This window comes from Rhamphochromis longiceps, linkage group LG5 (genome assembly GCF_057381845.1).
Source record: "Rhamphochromis longiceps isolate RC_006_pf linkage group LG5, R_longiceps_female_GT1.1, whole genome shotgun sequence".
NCBI lineage: Eukaryota > Metazoa > Chordata > Actinopteri > Cichliformes > Cichlidae > Rhamphochromis > Rhamphochromis longiceps.
The window spans coordinates 37,566,990-37,589,810 of NC_140561.1; the positions used below are offsets into that span (position 1 = coordinate 37,566,990).

Genomic DNA, 22,821 nt, shown 5'->3' on the forward strand with positions numbered 1-22,821 from the left:
AAGCAGCAGTAAGAAACATTACCTCAGGGGCAAAATAGCACAGAAATATATTACAGTTACCCGTGTGAGTCGTCTCAGAGCGAATAGCCGCATATTTCCAGGTAGACCTGACGAGGAAGCAGCACAGCAGCGCCCACACCCCTGACAGAAACGAAGGGCTGGTTGAAAAAAAAACAAAAAGTGTAGTCACTTTCGTCCTACCGAAGGGTTCGATGGGAAATGTAGGCACACTGCAGTGAAGAAAACACAAAAACTAGCTGTGTGCCTACAGTCCTAAAGCATGAAGTAATTATTTAATAATCAGATAAGATAAGATAAGATAAGATAAGATAAGATAAGATAAGATAAGATAAGATAAGATAATAAGATAAGATGCCTTAATTAATGTCAAATTACAACAGAAATAAACATTGAACACAACCTATGAATTAGGGCTGCACAATTAATCGTTAGAAAATTGCGATCTCAATCCATACTCATTTCGAAATGACAACGATTAAAAAAAAAAGAAAAAAAAAGATGACGTATGTACCGGATTTTCTTCCGGGACATAAGCTGCATGAAAACAAGCGCCCACTCTTCAAACAACAAATGACTCAACAAATGACAAGGGCGGAGGCTTATACCACGTGATACAGAAGTCAGCTGGCAGGGAAAAAACAACGGAGAGCACGTGAGAGATAACGAAGCTGTAAAGGCCAAGAAAGTGACAGGAGAAAATCCGTCCCGGTCAACCACCCAAACATCAATAACGGGAACCTTATACAGCATGTCTGTGAAGGTTCTCAGTCTTCATCCGAGAAGCTTCTCGGATGAGAGGTGAAACGTCTTCAAGCAACTTAAAGAAGTCCAGACGCTTTTCTTTGCAAGCTCCTTTGACAACCTTATACAGCGCTTCCCCATACCTGTCGAATTTCCGCAGGCGCAAAGAAATTACGGAGGTTATCACTTATCACCTGACCGAAGATAACACTGTTCAAAACGAGGGATTTAGGAAAATGATCAACACCCTAGACCAGTGGTTCCCAAACTTTTTGCTGGGCCCCCTTTGTTTTACAAGAAAAATGTTCGCGCCCCCCCCCCCCCCCTCCCGCGCGTGCACGCGCACAAACACATCCTCCAACCACACCCTTATTTTGCTCCATTTCGGTTTATTTCACACCTCAAACATTCAGTAAACAATTAAGCAAATACAAGTAATCTGCAATAAATTACAGGTAGTAATAAAATAAACTTATAATTCTTTTATGCTACATCCACACCTACATGAGTATTTTTGACAACTCAGCTGTTTCGTCCACGTAAACGGCGTTTCGAATCACCGAAAGCGGAGATTTTTTAAAACTCCTTTTTTGCGTTTACCTGTGGATGAGGAATACAGAGTTCGTTGCAACGTCAAAGGTTTGTGCCTTTTTCCACATCATGCTGTGCGCCACGTTATTGTTTACATGAGATGAATTGCAGAATGGCAGATAGAGACAGAATACCGTTTCTGTTAATCTGACTATCTTCAGTTTTTACAGGCTTACATACACACATGCAGTTACTGTCCCTCTATTTAGAAAGCCAGAGGCGTCACCTTGTGATTATTTTACCTGTAGTTGTTTTTTTTCCTGTGTAACAATATTCAACATTGCTATCAATAAAAATGGTAAATGGCCTGTATTTGTATAGCGCTTTTCTAGTCCCTGGACCCCAAAGCGCTTTACACAACCTGTCATCCACCCATTCACACACACATTCACACACTGGTGATGGCAAGCTACATTGTAGCCACAGCTGCCCTGGGGCGCACTGACAGAGGCGAGGCTGCCGGACACTGGCGCCAACGGGTGAAGTGTCTTGCCCAAGGACACAACAACCAAGACTGTCCAAACCAGGGCTCAAACCGGCAACCTTCCGATTACAAGGTGAACTCCCAACTCTTGAGCCATGATCGCCCCTATACATTTTCAAAAAGTGTCTCTCTGTGCAAAATGGGTTCAAAAACATAAACAACTGTGGGATACTGTTGGTCCGTGATTTAGACAGGGGGAATTTTCTCCCCCTTTTCATACTGCGCCCCCCCCCCCCCCCCCCCCCCCGCAATGGCTCTGCGCCCCCCCCCCCTAGGGGGCGGGCCCCACACTTTGGGAAGGTCTGCCCTAGACAAACGCTACACAGTGCCGTCCGGCAACTATTTAAAAAATGTTGCACTACCTGCTCTAAACACGCAGTGTCGAGCAACGGTGGAGATGGGATTATAAGCAGTACAACATTTTTTTATGTTCAGTTTCAACTGTTACGAAGTTGATGTGCAGTTAATAAGTGCAAGAAATATTTATGATTCTCATTTTATGCAAAATCATGCAGCCCTACTATGAATATAAACAAGCACAACAAGCATATAATTTAATATAGTAAAATGCAAAACATAATATGAAAAAAAAAAACTTAAAAACTAAAGAAAAGAAAGGGACACAGTGCTCTGTGCTCATCACAGCTGAACCAGCAATACTGGCTGGTTGCTACATTTTATATATGACTTTTAAAAGAGAATTTCCCTGGAAATATACATGTATGGCATGAACTACATGGCACTACTATCTCTATAAAATGTGGGTAAATTTAATTCAGTGTGTCAGGTATAATCTTTCCAGTTTTTCTCTTGCCTCTTATATTTTATTCTATAAAACGATTTCAGGCAAACAATTGGTTAAAAATTGTGAAACATGATTAATTAATAATTCATTGTTAATCATAGGTAATATATATCAAGTTAGTTAAGTTTAAGTTCATGTAATAAATTGGTCATTGTCATGTACAAGTCCAATCCTTTTAAGGTTAAACTTTAATTTTTAATTTGTGATTTACAGTCTCTGATCTTAACCTCAGTGATTATAGGCCGATCTCCAACCTTCCTTGTATCTAAAAAATTCTTATAACAGCAGTCGTAAAACAGCTAACTGATAATGTGCAGAGGACTGCTTTTACTGAGTTTCACTGAGGTTTCAGAGCTCATCACAGCACAGAAACAGCTGTAGTGAAAGTTACAATTTATCTTCTCATGGCCTCTGACAGTGGACTCATCTCTGTGCTTGTCCTGCTAGACCTCAGTGCAGCGTTCGATACTGTTGACCATAACATTCTATTAAAGTGATTAGAGCACGCTGTGGGTATTACAGGTACTGCACTGCAGTGGTTTGAATCATATCCATCCAATAGAGTTTGTTCATGTAAATGGAGAGACTTCTTCACACACTAAGGTTAATTATGGGGTTCCACAGGGTTCCATGCAAGGACCAATTCTGATTATACATGTTTCCCTTAGGCAGTATCATTTGAAGGCATAGCATACATTTTCATTGCTATGCAGATAATACCCTGCTTTTATATCTACGAAGCCATTGGTGAACACACACCAATCAGTTAAACTGCAGAAATATCTTAAAGACATAAAGACCTGGATGACCTCTAATTTCCTGCTTGTAAATTCAAATATTGTACTCGGCCTTGAAAATTGTAGAAATACGGCATCTAATCACATGTGTACTCTGGATGGCATTACCTTGGCCTCCAGTAACACCGTGAGGAACCTTGCAGTCATTTTTGACCAGGATATGTCCTTCAATGCACATATTAAACAAATATAGGACTGCTTTCTTCCATTCGCGCAACATCTCTAAAGTTTGAATTATCCTTTCTCAGAGTGATGCTGAAAAACTAGTTCATGCATTTATCACTTCTATCCTAGACTACTGTAATTCATTATTATCAGGCGGTCCTAAGATTCCTTTAAAAGCCTTCAGTTGATCCAAAATGCTGCGTAAAGAACAAGCATATTTTGCCAATATTTTTTTCTCTAGCTCTCTTCATTGGCTCCCTGTTAAATCCAGAATCGAATCTAAACTCCCTTTCCTCACGTACAAGGTCTTGAATAATCAGGCCTCATATTAAATTAATGACCAAATAGTAACTCAATAGAGCTCTTCACTCTCAAACTGCTGGTTTACTGGTGTCTCCTAGGATATTTAAAGGTTGAATGGGAGGTAGCTTCTGTGGAACCTGCTTACAGTTTGGATTCAGGACACAGAGACAAGGGTAAACCAAGGCAGGCAGGTTGGTCTGAACTAGGAAGCAGGATTTCACAAATTTAGCACACTCCTGGGTTACCCCTAGATTTTCTGATGACTGTCTATAATTAGAAATCATCAAATGAATATGTAATTTAGCTTGACCCTTAAATGACCCTTAGAATCTGGACTCTTTTTACCCTAAGGAAAAAAATGCCACCTTCCAAAAACTGCAGTAAAATTATGGTAATTTTTTTTCCATTTTAAAAGACCCATAGTTTAAAGGCCAGTATGTTTACATAGCTCCACAGTCAATAATTGGTAACAGCATTGATTTATTTTTTCTTTAAAAAAACAAAAACAAACTGACACTCCTGATCCTAACGACAAAAAATGACAGGTTCCCGAAAACTGCTGCAAAAATACTGTGTAGTAATAATTTCTTCTACTTTAAATCATTATGTATTTTAAAGCTGCCAGCTCTTCGTCATAGTTGGTAGCATGGTGTGCAGGTATATATTGGATGCTTGGAATTTTGTGTTGCTTAACCATTTTAAGCTAATTTCAGGAACTGAGGGAGCAGTTATCCTCTGGCAAATGTGAGCTTTATTCATCCTGGGCAGCCAAAATAGCATGAAAATTAAAAAAAAAAAAAAACCCTGAGTGGCACGAAATGTTCCCAGAATTATCTAAGGGTTAAATAAGTTTTCTTTCAGTTTCTCTGAGTTCAGTATTCGGTTAGTTTTGTGTCTGATAACTGTTAAGTTGAAGTAATTGTTTGTTGTTGTATAATTTGTTAGTGGTTGTTCCTCCTTGTGTCTTGTTTGATTGGTCAGCTTTTGGTTCTGTTGGTTGGAGTTATTTTTATGTTCCTGTTCCTGGGCCCTGTATTATGCATTGATGATTGTGCGACTTATTTATATTATTTATATTCATTCACAATTTATTATTTATTTTACTAAAACTCAATTCCTATGACATTCCTGGACAAACATAGACACACAAAAACATTTTCAACATACAGTTAGGTTTATAAGTTTTGGGGCAATGACACTTTTTTCTACATTTTATTGCTGTTGTATGCAACACCACTGTGGATTTTATTTCAAATAGGGCAGTAAAATGCAGACTTTCAGCTTTAATTAATAAGGTTTAACAAAAGTACTTCACTGACAGTTTAAAAATTACATCTGTTTTTATAAACAGGCCTCTGAGGCTTGAAAGGAATCGGACAGTTGACTGATAAGCAGCTTCATGGCCAGGTGAGACCAATTCCTTCATTATTTCATGACAAAATTAAAATCAACTCCAAATTAAAAAATGAAAAAAAAAATCCAGAGGTGATTCCAAGTGTTGAACTTGCGTCTGGCTGTTAACAGGAACTTTCAATACAAGGTTAAAAGAGATTTTGAATAAGTGGTTGGTTTGAAAAAACAAAATAAATATCAGAGAGATAGAAAAACCTTCAGAAGTGTCTAAATCTACAATATAGTTCATTTTAAAAAGAAATTGGCTACATTTGAAACACTAAAAGACCGAGAAGAGCACAGAAAACTTTGCCATAAAACATCTAAAAGACTCTGTCCAGAGTCTGCCAGCAATGCGATAATCTTTAAGTTAGTCACCCGATTTCAAGCCAACAGAGCATGGGAACACAGCATGTATTGTTGGGTTCTAGGTTTCACACTGTCATTGACAGCAATCATTATATTTAAAATTATGTGAGGGGAATTTTGTCCAGTTACTGCTGAAAATGGGAGACTAGTATGCAAAAAAATCTTTCATTAATAGTTAAAGCAATTCTTTTCCTAAGCTGTTTAAATAAAAGTGGAAAGTCAGCATTTCAAAGACGTATCGATTGTTTGCTTTATAATCCACAGTGATGGTATACACAGAGAAAATTACACAGAAAAGCCTCATTAACAGAATACTTATGGACCTTACTGTAGCTTTCACATGCATCTACATCCAGTCACAAACATGCACTCAAACGTACACTTACATATAGTTGTGAGTAATCCCGAGCACTTTTTTAACAACTCTTCACTAAGCTTCTGTCTAAAAAGAAGGGAAGTTCACCAACTTCTGCATTTGTCCATAGCAACTTGTGTAAGGCTCCATTTCAGTTTAAATCATCATGACCATAAGATACTGAGGCAGAGAAGGTGAAGATTTAATTAACACTGAATATGTGTTTTCTAATGAAATTCTGTGCACCAATATTTCCAGATCAAAGGTGTGTGGACCCAAATGACTTTGAGCTGAGAGTTTGCGAAGAACGAAGAATCAGCCTTAAATAGTTGTTCAAACTGCATTTGGTTGGTTTGCTTAAGAGAGAGGCAGGTGGGGCGATCCTTGCTTTCGGTTATAACCCCCGATCAGTTTTAATAATTACTCTTTTGGTGGCGAGCCAGTCCTACTTTATTTTCTTTTAAGTTCATATTTTGAGCATAAAACACCTTGATCAAGTAAGTATTATTAGGTAGTTAAGATCATAGCATTGGCAGCATAATATACATATAAAATAATACAATATACCCTTTGGTTTCGGCACAACTAAAAAATGTTTACTCGGGTGTGCAATACTTTATTTGGTTGCATGATCAAACAAACATAAATCTGTCAGTCATGTTACCTTCAGTACAATAGTTATTCTTTTCCATTTCCAGGATATATGTAATTAAAAATCACATCAGATAAGGCTGCTGGATTCTATTACTGTACATATCAACTCCTTCAAAAAGTCAAACTTTATCATCTAAAGAATGTTTCACGGTTGGTTTTCATGTTAAAATTCAATCCATAACAAACTTTCCTTCGATATATTTGAGAAAATTAAAATTACATATCTTAGCTGAAAGCTGGAACATGAATTCCTAATCAGAGTAAAATGTAGCTTAATTCATAATAGTGTCCTTGCTGAGTTAGATAACATGAAAACGCTGCACAGCTTGCGCCTTGCAAATTTGCTTCAAGCTCTGAACCAAAACATTCACTCAGTAAAAGGCAGACAGTTTAAGAGATTTTAATGTGCTTTTTCATACAGTATATTGTATGCATATCCAGCATGGCATTTCTCATACATATAACTCTCTTATATCCAGGGTTTAAATGTAGAGCTGAGAGGATGATTAACAGTCAGTCTACCATAACATTACGTTTGCCATACAGCGATGGCACTGTTCGGCTGCCTCAGAGGCTTACTTTGTACTCGAAGGGCATAATACTGATTCCAGCTGTTTGTAACCAAGCCTCCAACTTCAGAAAGAAATGACACTAAGAAACAAATATCTAAAAACAATAAGTCTGCTGGGGTTGAGTACAATATTTACAGAAAACAAAAGAAAACAAAGAAAAACAGAACAAATACAAAGTTGGAAAAGACGTCAGTGAAATCAGCCACATCCTAATCATCCATAAGTCTGAATATACATGATTTAAATCCACAATTCACAGCTGTTTAGAGGCAAAAAAACTGTCCCCTGCTTTTTTTAACAGGATCAGTATGACTATCATTTCCATCATTATCATTTTACTCATCAGTGTCTCTTTTATTCTCTATTTAGTCTCGTTTACTTTATCCAAAGTAAGGGTGATCGCTTTGGAAGTTGTAGTCTGGACACACTTTCTGAACCAGCTTATAATCAATGCTGAAGAAAGAGATGAAGATGCAGATCACCTTGAAAGGTTTAGCACAAAGCCAAGCAGCGTGGGACTGGGTGTGCTCTGTGAAGCAGGTCTGAGACGGATCATACAGGCAGGGTTTGGATTTCTTGGATCTGTTGGTTTTCTCGTACTCGACCCGACAGTTTAAGGTCTTTGCCTCTTTTGGATCGATGGTGGACTGCTGTGTCTCCTGGATCTGGACGTCCTGCTGGGTGTGGGGGTGCAGATGATGCTGCTGAAGGACCTCAAACTCAACCACTTTGGTTGGTGGCACGATACTGACCGACACATTCCCCAGGCTGGAGGAGTTGTGGCGAAAATAAACAGTAAAAGTCCCATTGATGTGGTCCACAATCTTCCCTGTCACCAACAGGCTGAACTTCACGGTCTTGACATTGAAGTAGAAGTCCCCCCAGCCAAAGATTTTCTTGGTCTTCATGGCTGTCTTTAGTGCAGGTTTACGCTTGGAGCGGTAGCCTGTCTGATCCACTAGCAGGGACTGGTTCCGGGCCAGCTCATAAGGGCTATAGGAACTGTACGGGGGTGGCTTGGATTTCACCGGTATCTGATCGATCGGTGTGGAGAAGATGGTTTGGTACGGCGGCTTAACTACTCCTCCAACGGTGCCTCCGCCCATGCCGTATGGAAGAGTCTTCATCACCGCCCCCACTGGGCCCAGATCTGAGAAGTCCACTTGCCTCTCCAACCCTTGGACCTGCAGAAGAGACAAAGAACAATCAAATTTTACTGACAGTGTAACTGACAATGCTGCACTTTGCCTTTTCATGTCTTTTTCTACCAGACAGACCTTTCAAAAACACAACAGCATCCATCCATCCATCCATTTAACCCAGCTCCTACTACCATAGTTCCAAGTTTTTAGGAATTGTAATTCATTCTTACAAATGCTACTCACTCATATCTATATTTTCATGTCTCAAACTATAATGCCAAGCTCCGCATATACCGAGAATGTTTTGAGTTTTAAGTTAGATTTAGTTTTACTGCATGTTTGCCTAAAAACCAAAAACCTTTTAGCTATTCTTTGTCAAGAACAGCATCCTGTAAAATAGGACTCCATTCATATTAGATGAGTGCCAAACAGCTGATTGACTGAGAAACTGATCAAGTGTCAGGACCCCACTAAAAAATGTCAAATTGAAAGTGATTTGGAGGGGATTCAGTCTGGGAAGGATAAGTATTTACAGTCTTGGAGCAGTTATTGGATTTGGTGCATTTCTCAGAGGTATTTAATATTAAATAGTGGCTGCCACATCACTCCTGTTCCCTGTGCTGGCTAAATGCTACAATATAGAACTCTAAGTATGGAACCAACGGCTTGCAACTAGTCCTCGGCTGACTTTGTATCTTCATTTTTAAAGAGGTAAAGACAGAGATCAGAGGTGCTACAGTTTATTCTTTGTTCTGTCAAATGAAAAGTAAATACACATAATGTGATATAATTCAAATGTGTCCAATTTCAATTTGCACTCGTTGTTAAAATTATAAATATTTCAAAGGTCACTCTTTGGTAGCATTCATGTTTACCTCCCACAAGTTTTCTTTTTCTACGAGCATCCTAGTTGTTAGATGTTGCTACGTTTCATGTCCTGAATTCAAGAGAAAAAATAGATCTATTTTTGTTAACACACTTTAATTTTGTTGTCAGTGTTGCCACAGAGAGCAAAACAACTCTACATGTAAGGTAATGGATGTGAGCCTTTGTTTGTGCAGACAGCTTTCTGCCTTTAATCCACAGCCCAGGTGGTTATTCACAGGGCTGATTGACTAGAAATCTTGCTCTGCTCTCTTATATGTCTCATCAATCACATCACTGCCATGCTCCTATCCATATGCACACACACACACACACACACACACACACACACACACACACACACACACACACACACACAGACTTTGAGCTTGAAGCTGTCATGAAGTGACAGTGCCAAGTATTACAACTATTCAGAGGGGTTACATGCGCTTCCCCTGAGGCTGCATTTGGATGGAGTTTAAAAAAACTATTCTCCCAGTTGATAAACAACACCAACCCAAAAAACAGAGGTACAGGATCACATCTTTGTGTCTAGTTAGGTTGGGACATTTTCTGTCTTCCTTCATTCGTATCCAATGCAGTGGGACCAGCAGCTTTATGCCTGCCTCATCTTTCATCAACCTCCGACCTAAAAACAACTACATATTGCTGCAGATGCAAAACAATAGCACTTATATAGATTCTGATATATTCCATGCTTGAGGCTGTTGTGATTTGGTGATATATATATAATTGAATTAAACTGAAATGAATTTAATTAACATGCCCGCAGAGCTGATTTTTAAGTAGATTGATTGAAGAGCAAATAAACGGTAGTGTATCGACTGCTCCAGGATGAACTTATAAAAGAAGAAAGCTTTAGATGAATGACCAGTGACTGGGATAATGTCTAACTGCAGATTTTCAACAGACCCCAATTCCCTCTGGTGCACTGACAGCAGGCATGTGCAGAGGTCTTGCAATTTTAAGTCTGTGAATAGATGATGTGAGCTGACTTTGGCATTGACAGGTAGAAACAAGCTACAGTTGATGGCAGAAAAACATCAGAATATGTACAGCAACAAAGCCTGTGTACAGTGCATGCAATATGGGGACTTCCTGTGAATGCGCTGTCAGCAGTGCTGTCAGCTAACTCCATGTGTTGCCATCTGTCAGGCTAACACTCTGCTGGTGCAGTCCTAATCATTACTCAAGCTTGTGGCCCAGAGTTTAAACAAGCACAATCATCATAATCCAGAAACTTCAGCGGCAACATCTCACCATGAACCTCAACCTAACCTTCAGGGTCAGCTGTACGAAGTTTTAAAGTGATTTTATTCTGGGGAGGGGGGGGGGGGGGGGGGGGGGGGTCTGAGGCTGACATAAGTCCTTCTGAAGGGGGAAAAGCAACTGTACATAGTCAGCAACTTTAACAAGTGTCGATCGAGTGAAAAAGATGAGTACAGAGAAAGGCCCTCTTCTTCTGTGGCATGAAAATAATAAAATGCCAACACAAACCAATAAATAGATGGACTTTTTATTAGCATGAATATGAAATTTTTTGTGCTTGACAGTAAATCAATTTAAAGGGTGAGGATATGTTAGAATAAATATCAGATATTTTCTCTTGACATGAAATCCATAAGCTATAGACTTTTTGAAACAGCAGATGTTTGCTATAAGGTCATATCAGGCTGCCGCACTCAGTGAAAGATTTGAGAAATAAACCTTCATGCTTTTCTTCCTCCTCAGTGCCTATTCAGTTAAGTTACAATGAGTCAGAAGTAACTTTTAGAGCAATAGCCAGAGGGGCACTGCTGAAGTGATGAAGAGGTGCTGAAGCTAAAAGCACACAGGTGCGCACACACAACTAAAAAGTAGTCACTCTTTCAGCTTATGATTTCGATTTGAATGGAACTTAGAGTTGTAAGTGGTAGCCAACCCTGGGTAAATTATATAGTTTGTGATTTTTTCATTGAAAAGACGTTTTTGCAAATGTTTCAGTGGACAGACCTTGAAAATCAGCTTTTCTTCTTTAACTTTTTTTTTTGTCGGGAACTCACAAAATAGTTGTCAGGTCATAAGTAACTCATAAGTGAGGCCAGAGAATGGCATTATTAGCCACCTGGCAATTTTAGAACTTTGTGGGTTGACCAGGTATCAGCAAATTATGGATTTCAATGTCAGAAAAGAAAGTGAAACTCCCACAAGAAGACAATAACCCCTAGCAGACTAGAAAATTCACCAAAAATACCTCAAGAAATGCAAGCTGAAGCTTTTGAAGTGGTCGTCAGCGTCAACTGACTTAAACATGATTGAAAATCTGTGGGAAGAACTCTGTGAAAGACAGAAAAGATATCTCTTGAAACCGAGAAGATGAAAACTCCTTAAATCAAGAACTGAATGACTCTAAGCCAGTTACATATGTGTGTGTGTATCTATCTATATCTATCTATTTATATATCTATAAGTTTTGTTAATCATTCTTTAACAATTCCTTGTTAAAGATTGCCAACAACTGCAACGACAACCACCACCCAATGTAAGGGTTATGCTACAGCATCCCTAAATTAACAGTATTCGTAATTACCGAAATACAACAGTAATGGTAAATCCACCACAATGCATGAGTTCTTTAATCCAAATTATATTTTTAATACTAGAATATAATTAGTGTGTTTAGCTTTGAATTTTCAAATGTACAGTTTTACAGAAAAAACAAAAAACCCCAGAAAAAAATAGTTATTGTTTGATTAAGATCCCAAATTACAGTCATTCACTTGGATTCCTGAACAGAAAAATTTGTTTTAGTGGTTGAATGTTATGCTTGATTAATTTCTGACTTCTCAGAGAGGTCCAGGGTGCCGACTCAAATTGGAGCACTGGAGCATATGACAGGTGGACTCGTAAATTTGTTAAGCACTGTATCTGATCAAATATAAGCTTGTATGCATGAAAAAGTGTGGCCATCTACTAAAGAGACTGACTGCCATCCCCACAGCCCCACAGCTGGCTAAAAATGAATCTAGGTGCAGCTAGCTGGGAGAACACAAAATTGTGGATGACAGCTAGTTTTACGTTGTACTTTAAAAGAAACACATGCATCACTCGTCTACCAAAGTAGCTACATAACTCCGAGGTTGTATTTCTTATTCTCACGTTATATCTGAGCCACTGTTGTCAAGAAAAAACAACTCCATTAACACACACAGTCAGACTTGGGGACTTTTACAGCTTTCCAGCAAACTTAACATGACTCAAAAGGAACATTTCCGTATAAACCTGACTCAGGGGTTGGTGTGAGTCCCCTCTTTTTCAGAGGGAAGCTTTTACACGCTTCAACCTGGCATTAGTGTTTCCTCCAATTAGGGATGGGACTCCTGTTTGGTTGTATGCTGCAGGAAATCACAGCAGAGCACAGCATAAGTATTGTGGTGAGCTTATACATATGTATGATCCAGACAACTCAATAACAGCACAATCACAGAAAGAACAATCAGATTACAGCGCTCGGGAGATAAAGGGAGATAGTGAAGAAAATGTTATTAGTGGAGAAGTGAGATGAGGAGAGGAGAGAGTAAGAAGATCTTGTACATTTTCTAGGAATAGGGAACATTAATCATCTTTAAATTTCATTTGGAGGTTCATATGAGCAAAAAGCAACCCTTAGTTGCTGCGTAGATGGAAGGCCTCCAACCTACCTTAAAGTCCATACAAGAATGAAATGTAGGAATTTGTTCAATGAGGAGATTATCAATGCGGCTGAGACAAAACTGACAGACAAAGCGATGAGACACATCTACAGGCAGGTAGAGAAGGCTGTAGTGAGGGAAAGAAAGACTATGTGATGAGAGGCTTCACACTACCCTATTAAATAAGGTCAGATGAGCTCTACAACTGACTGCTTAAACCTGTTATATTACATGTCACCACAATTAAGATCTCTTTTCATCATTAGGGAAGCTTTAGATCAGCACTTCTCCCTCTGCTCCCTCTTTCTTTTGCACTCTCTGTCTATCGGTTATCTGATCTTCTGTCTGCAGTTTGCTCACTCTCACATTCATCCATAACTTCCACACCTTCCTGATAGCAAGAGTATTCAGAGGAAATGAACCATGCTCCCCGGCTCCTCAGCCCACACCCGACTCCCTCTCCTGCCTCACGCTCTCCCATTCTTCCCCCGAGGACAGATGTGAAGATGAGAGCTGCTTGTCTCTGAGCTCTCTCCCAGGCTTGTTCCTTTGTTTAATTGGAGTTTTATTGGTGACAATCAATTCATTTCTATCTGCGCTCCAGGCTGCATTGATCTGCTGTCACACAGGAGAGTCAAATGTACAGTTCCCCTCCCACAGCACTACAAACCACAGGCTCTGATGCCAGCTACTGATTGTTTTTTCTTAACTTTCTGTTTCAAGTGCCTTTGCGATTAAAAGTAGTTATCTCATTTTTCTTCAAGAAGACTTGGAAAAGCTGCAAAATGTTAACTGAGGACAATAAGATGTAAAGCTGAATGCAGATCTTTTTTTTTTTTTTTTTTAACTTTGAAGTTCCTATTTATCCTAAATGCACCTTCACCATTTCTGAAAAAGGCAAATGCCATCAATCTGTGCTTGTGGAAAGCGAAGGATCTTGCAGTAAAAAAGTTCTCTTTTTGTAGTTTCGAACTTCAAAGATGAAATTTGTAGACATTTCTGTTCATCCACCACTGCATTCTGAAATATGCCGGAAAACCCTGAAAGGGTAAGGCCTTTCATTTCTCAGATGACCCTGACATCTTTGAAACAGTTCAAGCAAAAGGAAATCCGAGTGTCAGAGTCCTGTTTAGGAAAATCTCGACAGATTATAAGCTGTTACATTAGTTTGGTTCGCTTCATCATAGCTGATGTATGAACACCTTCATCTGAAGAAGGCTGTGCCTTTAAAATGAAGGGCGGTATTTGAACTGTCCCGTTTTACTGTGCTAATGCATGCATTTAACAGTAACAAGTCCAAAGTGATCAGAGCATGCATTCTCCCAGCACCCCTGCCATTTTGTTTTCCTCCTCGCTGCGTTGCAAAGCGAGGTGAGAAAATAGCTCAGAGGTTGCAGTACTTAACAAAACAGTCGTATCGCCGCTCTCATAACTCTGAATCAGCCGAACCAAACACAGTGATGGATGGTGACAGTATCTTAGCACAAATTCTTTAGGAAGTCAAGACACACCTGAACACACAGCACAACTAAATGGAAGATGATGTGTGTGTTCTCAGCTGATACATCTGTACAATAATGACAAAAGCAGTTTAAATACTGGAGAAGAGTTTTGTACTCAGTTGATGTGATTTAATAATATTTATTTTTTAATATAGGCAACCTAAGAAATACACCTGCCTGATGCATGTATGGTGTTATTTCATACAGCTGTGCATATAAAAAGGCAGATTCACAAGCGTTTGTGCTTGTGTGATTCAATGATTACTTTAAGGTGCTTTCTTCACATAAAGAGTTATTCTTTGATTAAATTTGAAAGTTTTTGTGACTGATGGAGTAATTAAATGTCACTGACAAAACATAGGATATAACAAACTGATTTTGGACATTACTGACTTAAGGCTGACTGGATCCTTCCCTTCAACTATGCCTCCTCAGAATTATCCAGTTACTGTGATGTTTTTTTAGTGATAGATAATAATCAAAAAAACACAAATCAAAAACTGATGTGGAAAAATCCCCTCAAGGGATGTCACAATATACTGATAGTTTATGATGTTTTTGAGTGAAATGTTCTCAGCACAGCACATATGATAACATCACACATTGCAGTGTTGTGCTTTTGTCATGCATCTGAATATTTATGAATAAGAACTCAGACGTTTAATTGATTTAAAAAAAAAAAAGTAAAAAAGGTTACACATGAATTCGAGTAATAACATTATTACAACTTTTTCGGATAAAAAAAATCACAAAAATGTGATGAATTCTTTTGTGCAGGTCAACTTATGTAACTGCATCTTTTCGTCCTTATTCACAGCTTGTGTTATTTTTCAGGTCATATTTGTAGCATTATTATGCCTTATTTTATAAACCAGTCTGTGGTGCAGTGTTAGATGTTGCTGCTTCTAGTAAAAGGAGCAAGATGTGGAGTCTGGGGCATTTACAGTGCGTTGAAATGACATAAAAGATGCCTGCCGGAAGACAGGAATTATAATTTGCATCTGTTATGAATATGATGCTTAGAAATATAAGATGTGGATAAAAAGAAACATCTCTGAGAACGGATGGAAGTTTGATGACAGAGTAGTAATTGAGCTACGTGTAGACTGAGAATAAAATAAAGCTGAACTGAACATATCCGATGGTGGTAGTGTGGTACTGTAGCTCAGACGTGCTCAGTTTTTAACAGCAGTCACGCTGCACTGTTTTAACAATAATCATACTACAAAAAAAGAAACTTTTTAACTTTTAGCCTCCCACTCCCTGCCCCCCCCCCTCCAAAAAAATGAGAGAGCTGAAAATGACATTTAATTACAAAAAGCAAAATAAAGCCAGGAGGAAAAAAGATAAACCAGTAGGGGAAAAATGGAGCAAGAGACTGTTGAGAGAGAGAGACAGAGAGGAAGAGGGGGGAAGAAGAGGGGGAAAAAAGCAGTAAAAGCGATTTTGCAGTCCACTGGTGTCGTTGGATTATCATGAAAATGAAAGCTATTGAGTCAGGGAGTATCAGGGAGCAAGGAAATGGAGCTGAGACAGATAACACAGCAAGGGAGAAAAAGAAAAAGAATAAGAGAATGAGTGTAGAGAAAGCAGAGATGTCTGTAAGACAATATGAGGCGAAAGTGCAAAGAGAGAAAAGGTAAAAAGACAATATATATACGACACAGAGTGAGATTATGAGTGCAATAAGACAAAAATGAGAAACACTTCACCCCATAGAGAATAATCAGAGGTTTCTTGAGAAGTAATATCTGTAATATTGTTTCAAGAAGACCAGCTCAGTTCTGAAAAAAATCACTTGAAGAAGAAATAAAGTATTTTTCCATATTTCAGACTAAATTTAATAAGCATTTTAGTTCATCATCAGCTTTAAAGAATCTGTATTTTTTAGTGTGTAGAAAATAAGGTAAATAAAAACAAGGTTTAGTTTCAAGGAAGAAAGAAAGAGATGCTACTCTACCATTTGATGTCTATATTAGAGGATTTATGAGGGTATTGAATGCTGGCTTAAGTGTAATATGCCGACAATATTGCAAAATATTGCAGATGTGCTAAAATTAGACTAAGGGGGAAATGTAGAAAACTACAATGTCTCACAGTTATGGGAATTTCAGGTTTGTTTTATTGTCTTGGCACAACAAGGCAACTTTAGAACTTCCAACTGTTGTATATTGAGACATATTTTTACACAATTAATTAACATTTTAATTTAACCAAGTCAGCCAGCGTGAGTGGGAGTTCAATTGCTTGAAAAACTGGCCAGTCATTTTTTTTTTCACCAAGCAAGCAGAAGATCTACAACAAAAACCCAGCGGTGAAAGAAAGGTCATTAGAGGTCAGGCAGCTTGTTAGACAACACATCCATGTGTCTGCATGTACTTTTCTTTACAAAAAAAAAGCATAAAAACAAACAGAGAAAATAAAAAAATATAAACAGAACATCAAATATCTTGCAGTGGACCCATCATGTACAAATATGTGCATGTATTCAAGCAAATGAAACATTATTTGGAAAGAAATTGCTGTATTTTTTGTTTTTGAAGACTGAGATTACAAGGCCAAACATATTCTCATATTTTTGCAGTAAATAAGAGGCTCCATTTGGCTTACGATCCTTTTGACTATTACTCGTTCAATACAGTTAAACATTACACCTGCAACAGCAAAGCCTCACCTGAAGCTTCTTTATTTGCATCATAATCTAAATCCACCTGTCACTCTTATCTGTGTATTCCAAAGATAAATATTGCTGTCCAGTGATTTATAAATTCAGCAAGGCCGGCTACAACGACAAACTGAAATAATTATGTTCTTCTTACATTTGGAACGACATACCTCTTGTTATAGCACATGGGACTAAAAATAGCCTTTGCAACCACAGAGATTACCACATTAAATAAACAACGTTGCTCTTGTTAACACAGTCTTTTGCAAAACGCATTATGGTACTATATTAAATCAGGAGACTCCACAGTGACTGGCTAAGTATCAGCCACTGCCAAATAAACATACAATGCTAACAAAACACTGGGCATCGCTGCCAGCATTGTATGTAAGTGCTTTCATTCAAGTATGTTTAAGCAGTGCTGCTACAGCCAAATCGGTTTTAGTTGTTTTTCAGTTGCATTTAATCTTCATCACGTAACTACTCCCACAGGAAACAGAATCTATGTGCTGCTGTAGACCTCCAGAAAACCTTTGTTTTATTTATTACCCCCGCCAAGGAGGTTATGTTTTTGGTAGCGTTTGTGTGCGTTCCTGCGTGCCTGTCAATCTGTCTGTAAACACAATAGCTCAAAAAGTTTTGAATGAATTCTGATAAAACTTTGTAGGGGTGTAGAGTTGCGTTAACAATCTACCAAAATTTGACTTACATCCTCCAAGGTCTTAAAGGTCAACTTAATGATTTAGAATAATCCTTTAATTGTGCCACAAGGGGAAATTTGGGTGTACAAGCAGCAAGAAAGACACGTATACAAACAAACAGTACACAAGACACACAACAGAAACCTACGCAATTTTTACATATTTACATCAAGGACAATTATTGGTTGAAAACAAAAAGTCTTACAACTTAGAATCATGATTGTTTCAAGTGTAGTGTGTATTGTCAGGATATAGAAAGTAGATTTCACATAACAGCAAATATGACCTCTGACCTCTCCTTCAAGGTCGATAGATTGACCTGAAGGTCAAAGTGATAATAATGCTATATAGAACTATTTAAAACTATGTATGGGATCCTAAATAATACGTTACTTTGTCCTGCTCGCCTCTTCTTTAAGGTCGAATAAGGTCAAACTTTCATAAAATGTCTTTCATCCTTAAAACTATGTTTAAAATTCTACTGCCTTTGTTTGTCTTGGCAACATTTAGGAAATGATTTAGGTACATTCAGGCATATAGCAATTCTAAATGTCCCATTATAGTTTGCATCCAAATATCATGTTACATTTGACCTCTGCTCTCACTTTTACATTTTACACCTGCCTCTCTTTTAAGTTAACCCAAAAAATGCATTCTTTTTTACCACACTATAAACTTCTTAAAGTACATTTAAAAAGAAGAAAGAAAACAAATTGAATCTGTACAAAATATGATACTGCTCCCTTAAGCGTAAACACTGCCCAGAGAGTGAGTTGCCTTGGCAGAGCTTTGTGCTCTCTCTGTGGTTAGTTAAGATTAGCTAATACAACTATAATATTAAAAGTTTTGTGGATACGTAAATTACTTTCAAGTGCTCAGAAACTCAGAAAATCATCCACATATATAATTACAAACATGAAAAACTAAAAAGTAACCAGGGGTCTGTAAAGGAGGAGTTAGGAAAATGAAAGTTAAAAGTTTGAAAAACTCAGAGGCAATTGTTCATTCCATGCACTAATGTCTTATCTCTGTGGTCTTCCTCTTCACCTCCTGCTTGGAAGTTTGTTATTAAGCCAGTAAGGTATAGGTAAGTCAAATTTTATTTATATAGCACCTTTCATAATAAATATCACAAAGTACATCACAACAAAAATGGAAAGAAATAACAAAATTCAAGATCTTTTGTCTGATATATCCACTAACCTTACACCTCAGAAAGGTCAGGAACTTTCCTGAACAAAAGATAACTAATTGTACTTTTCTTAACTTCACTATATGCCGAAACCACGTCAACCTTGTCTCTCTAACTTATTTTCCAAAACGTGTGACCTGAGCTGTCCTGCTGATGCACTCATTTTTAATCCTGTTCCTCCTGGGCAATCCCAGTGAAGACCTTTACATCTTCAACTCTGCCACCTTCAACTCGACCTGCTGTGCAAGCAGCAGAAACATTTCAAAAACGTTTGCTTAACTTATCATTTTATCTTACATCCAAGTAGCAACAGTTTAAGATGAATGCTGTGTCTCAAGTCCACACTTAGTACTTTTTGAGTGCACAAAAAGGGAAAAACCTGCGGCTAAATGAAGCTCATTGGATGGTGTACTCATAATGGTAAAAACAAACAAAAAAACTGCCATTTCTTACCATCTATGGTTGTCATCTTGGCTACAGAGAGGAAGCAGAGAGGCCACCAAACAATTTCCAGACAGTAAGAGAAGAATTCACTCTTGATTCCTATGATAGCTAGCATGCTAACTGACAGTGGCAGTTAGCATAAAGCACACATGCTACATACAGAATGTTGTAGCACTGTTTTTTTAAACTTTTTCTTTTTTAATCTTATGTGTTAAAATAGTCATCATCACCGCAGAAGGACTTAGCACGGTGTGGTCCGAGGATTGACAAGTCAGAGCAACGCTCACGGTCAAATCTCTATTTCATCTTGCTGTGTTCAATTTTTGGCAGCACGAACATGTCAAAAAGCATTTAGCGCACTATGGGAAACGTCCAAATAGAGAGACTAGCAAGTTCAAACAACTACCAAATCTTTTTAAGAAAAGACTAAAAAGATTTGGTGAAATTTTACTCTAACTTGAAGGGATTTGAAAGCATTACAGCTGTATTATTATTTATTATTAATAAAATTAATTTGATTTGCTTCAAAGGGCAGTTTATATGTTTTAATGTGCAGTTTTCCTTTTATTAACAGAAGAAGTAGAAATTAAAAATATTGGAAGTATTGAACAAAAAGAAATATCAGCTGTGGTTACTTCTTTCTACACAGTCTGTTGGACAATGATGACGAATTTTAGTGAGGTTAAGGTCACTCATTGTGTTTAAACCTTCCTTGGTCAATGCATAAGAATCGTTACAAAACAACTAAAATATAGATTAGTTAGAAAAGACCTAAGACAGCAAAAACAAACTTTACTGGACAAAGATAACTAATTGTGATTTCTTAAAATCTTTCCTTTTTGCAATTTACCACAAGCTTACAATACCTTTAAAACTAACTTACAAAACAGGATGCTGAAAACACTGCTAATGTCCCATTTGTTGCATTCAGTATATTTACAGTATTGCTCTACGAAGTTTACCAAAAGTTAAAATGCAGGAAGATGACACGAAACACAATTTATCTATGAAGCCATTAGAAAACTTCCCACTGAAGGGCCAGACTTCAGGAGTCATATTTGTCCACTTTTGTTCCCTCTATCTTACTGATCACATCAGATCAACATGCTGAAGTGTTTTTGTCTGGCTTGCTGGGTGGGCACACTCCCTTCATGTCTCCACTGATGCAACCGCACCACCTGATCAATCACCCAAAGCAGGTCTTTGGGGACACATCTTAAAGGAAGGGGGGGGGGACAGAAGAGCATGGTGTCATCAGCAGAGAAGGGGTGCCTTGTTTGCATGCAAGATGCTGGGTAATGCATCAAAAGATGACAGCTTCCCCATTCTTCCTTAAATAAGAATGGTGAGACTCTTGCTGGCTGTGGTTTAACTTTAATCATTCATCTAAATAACTGTTGCAGAAGTCTGCTGCAGGAGGGGCTGCATCGCCAAGCAGGCTGCCATGGGCGTGGAGAATATGAGAACTGACGTTGTACTCCTGGATTTCTCATTTGTAAATGTGTAAACATATATTTGACTCAGATTGGAAAAGCACTAAAGTTCCCCCCCACCCACGCTCCTCCCCTCCCTTGCAGATTTATGTATTGGAAGAGTTTGAAATTCATCGAGATTAGGTTCGGAGGAGGGCTCTGTCGCAACGAGCGACATGTTGAGCAGCTAAGTGACAGTGATTGATGCCCTCTGTGTTTCACAACTTATCAAGCGCATATACACACACTCTCTGCAAACAGATAAACAGCAAAAACACCGGAGATAAATAAAGAATCAAACGAACACAGGGGACTGGCAAAGAAAAAAAAAACCCAACTTATCTGCATAATGAATAGACGAGATGGAGGAAAACAGAGAGAAGAGCGGCAGAGATTCCCAGCGGGTGAAACTGAGCTTGGGAGATGTCAGTTGGGAAGAGGTACAGGGACACATGGGCTTGTGACGACTCCGACAAGTCACCCAGGCGGCAAAATAAAGCCCGGCTTCCTCAGATTTGTTTCCAATGCTCATCAGTAGGAGAGCTGGATGACGGATGGACTGGCACTGGGCGCAACGCGAGCGTGTCAAAGTTACTCACCATAATAAAGACCTGCTCTTTTTCCTTTCCATTCGCCTTCCCTTTTTTTCTCCCCTCAATCCCTTTGCAGTCCTGCTGCCTACAACCAATTTCATTTCATTTTAAGCTGCCTTCATTTGTGTCTTATGCTTGTTCTATGTGCTTTTCCACTAATTTGCAGCATTTAGGGTATTGAAGTTGGTACATTCGCATGGTTGCTAATAAATATAATGCCACAATCATTTCCTCCCTTCTTTTGTTCTTATTCTTTTTTATCCATTACCTTCTACCTGCTTCCTTTCTTTCATTTATACCTGGATGGATCTTAATTTCTGTTATGCCATCTTTCTGCTAGCTACAGTTTCATTTTTTGGTTGTTTTTCTATCTGAAAAAAATTCCTTTGTTACCTCAATATTTAAAGAAAATCATAAAATTAAAATTTCTTTAGCATATGTCTCTAGTTTTGATTTGATTCTTTAGTTTCTAGTTTTTTCTTTAGTTCCTTTAGTCATTTTATCTTTGATTCAAACCTTGTTCATGTCACCGTTTGCCTTGTTTTACCACCAGCCCACAGTCCTCTCATATTCCTTGATTTCCTTTTTTCCTTATCCTTACACTGCTGCTTTCCTTCTTTGACAGTTCATCATTTACATCCATCTATCCATGATGAGATTATGAAAGTCTTCTGGTACTGTACTTTATTTTTCCTTTTTTTTCCACTTCTATCCTTAATGTTTTCCTTGCCACTTTTTTTGCCCTCACTTTCTTCTTTTTCCTTATCACACCCTCTATCTTTTCATCCAATCACTCATCATTAAGCTCATGATCAGATCTGTGAATTATCCTTAATTTCCTTAAGCTCTCGCCTTTTTTCCATCCATTCATTCCTCCTAAAGTTCCTCATTCCATTCTCCATAACTGCTTTTTTCCCAATACATTTCCACTTATCATCGACTACACATGAACACAATCCTTGCTCAGTTCCATCTTTCCATCCTGCTCCTTTTCTTTTTCTCATCCCTCGATTTGAACATTACCTTTTGACTCAAAATGGTGATCAATGAATGTACTGCTAAAGATCACTCAACCTGAAGTATATTTAAAGTATTGAATAAAACAAACGTATTACAAAATATGATGGAAATTCTTTCTGTGATTTGAACAATGTTAAATTACAGCACGGATTCATAATCATAAAATCATGCTCACCATGACGATTTCTACGGATTCTGTTACAAAATGACAGCAACAGAAGGAGCTGCTGATAAAAAAAATACTTCATGTTAAAAAAGGAGCTACAGTCCTTTTCAAACATTGTG

At 38.2% G+C, this 22,821-nt stretch overlaps 2 protein-coding genes and 1 long non-coding RNA gene across 4 annotated transcripts in view; 1 reads left to right on the plus strand and 2 right to left on the minus strand.

Annotated features, from left to right (window-relative positions):
• shmt2 (serine hydroxymethyltransferase 2 (mitochondrial)) overlaps positions 1-150 on the minus strand; it is a 29,482-nt gene extending 29,332 nt beyond the window's left edge. Inside the window, exon 1 of the mRNA XM_085407507.1 lies at positions 61-150. Coding sequence (XP_085263633.1) covers positions 61-93 — 33 coding nt within the window. The 5' untranslated portion in view covers positions 94-150. The remainder of the gene's footprint in view (positions 1-60) is intronic.
• Positions 1-22,821, plus strand: part of LOC146670534 (uncharacterized) — a 213,049-nt gene that overhangs the window by 163,973 nt on the left and 26,255 nt on the right. The gene's annotated exons all lie outside the window — the stretch shown is intronic.
• The window catches only part of nxph4 (neurexophilin 4), a 50,773-nt gene continuing 34,587 nt past the window's right edge, over positions 6,636-22,821 (minus strand). For both annotated transcript variants that reach the window (XM_085407511.1, XM_085407512.1), the window contains exon 2: positions 6,636-8,433. In XM_085407511.1, the coding sequence (XP_085263637.1) occupies positions 7,630-8,433 (804 nt within the window). In that variant the 3' untranslated portion in view covers positions 6,636-7,629. The remainder of the gene's footprint in view (positions 8,434-22,821) is intronic.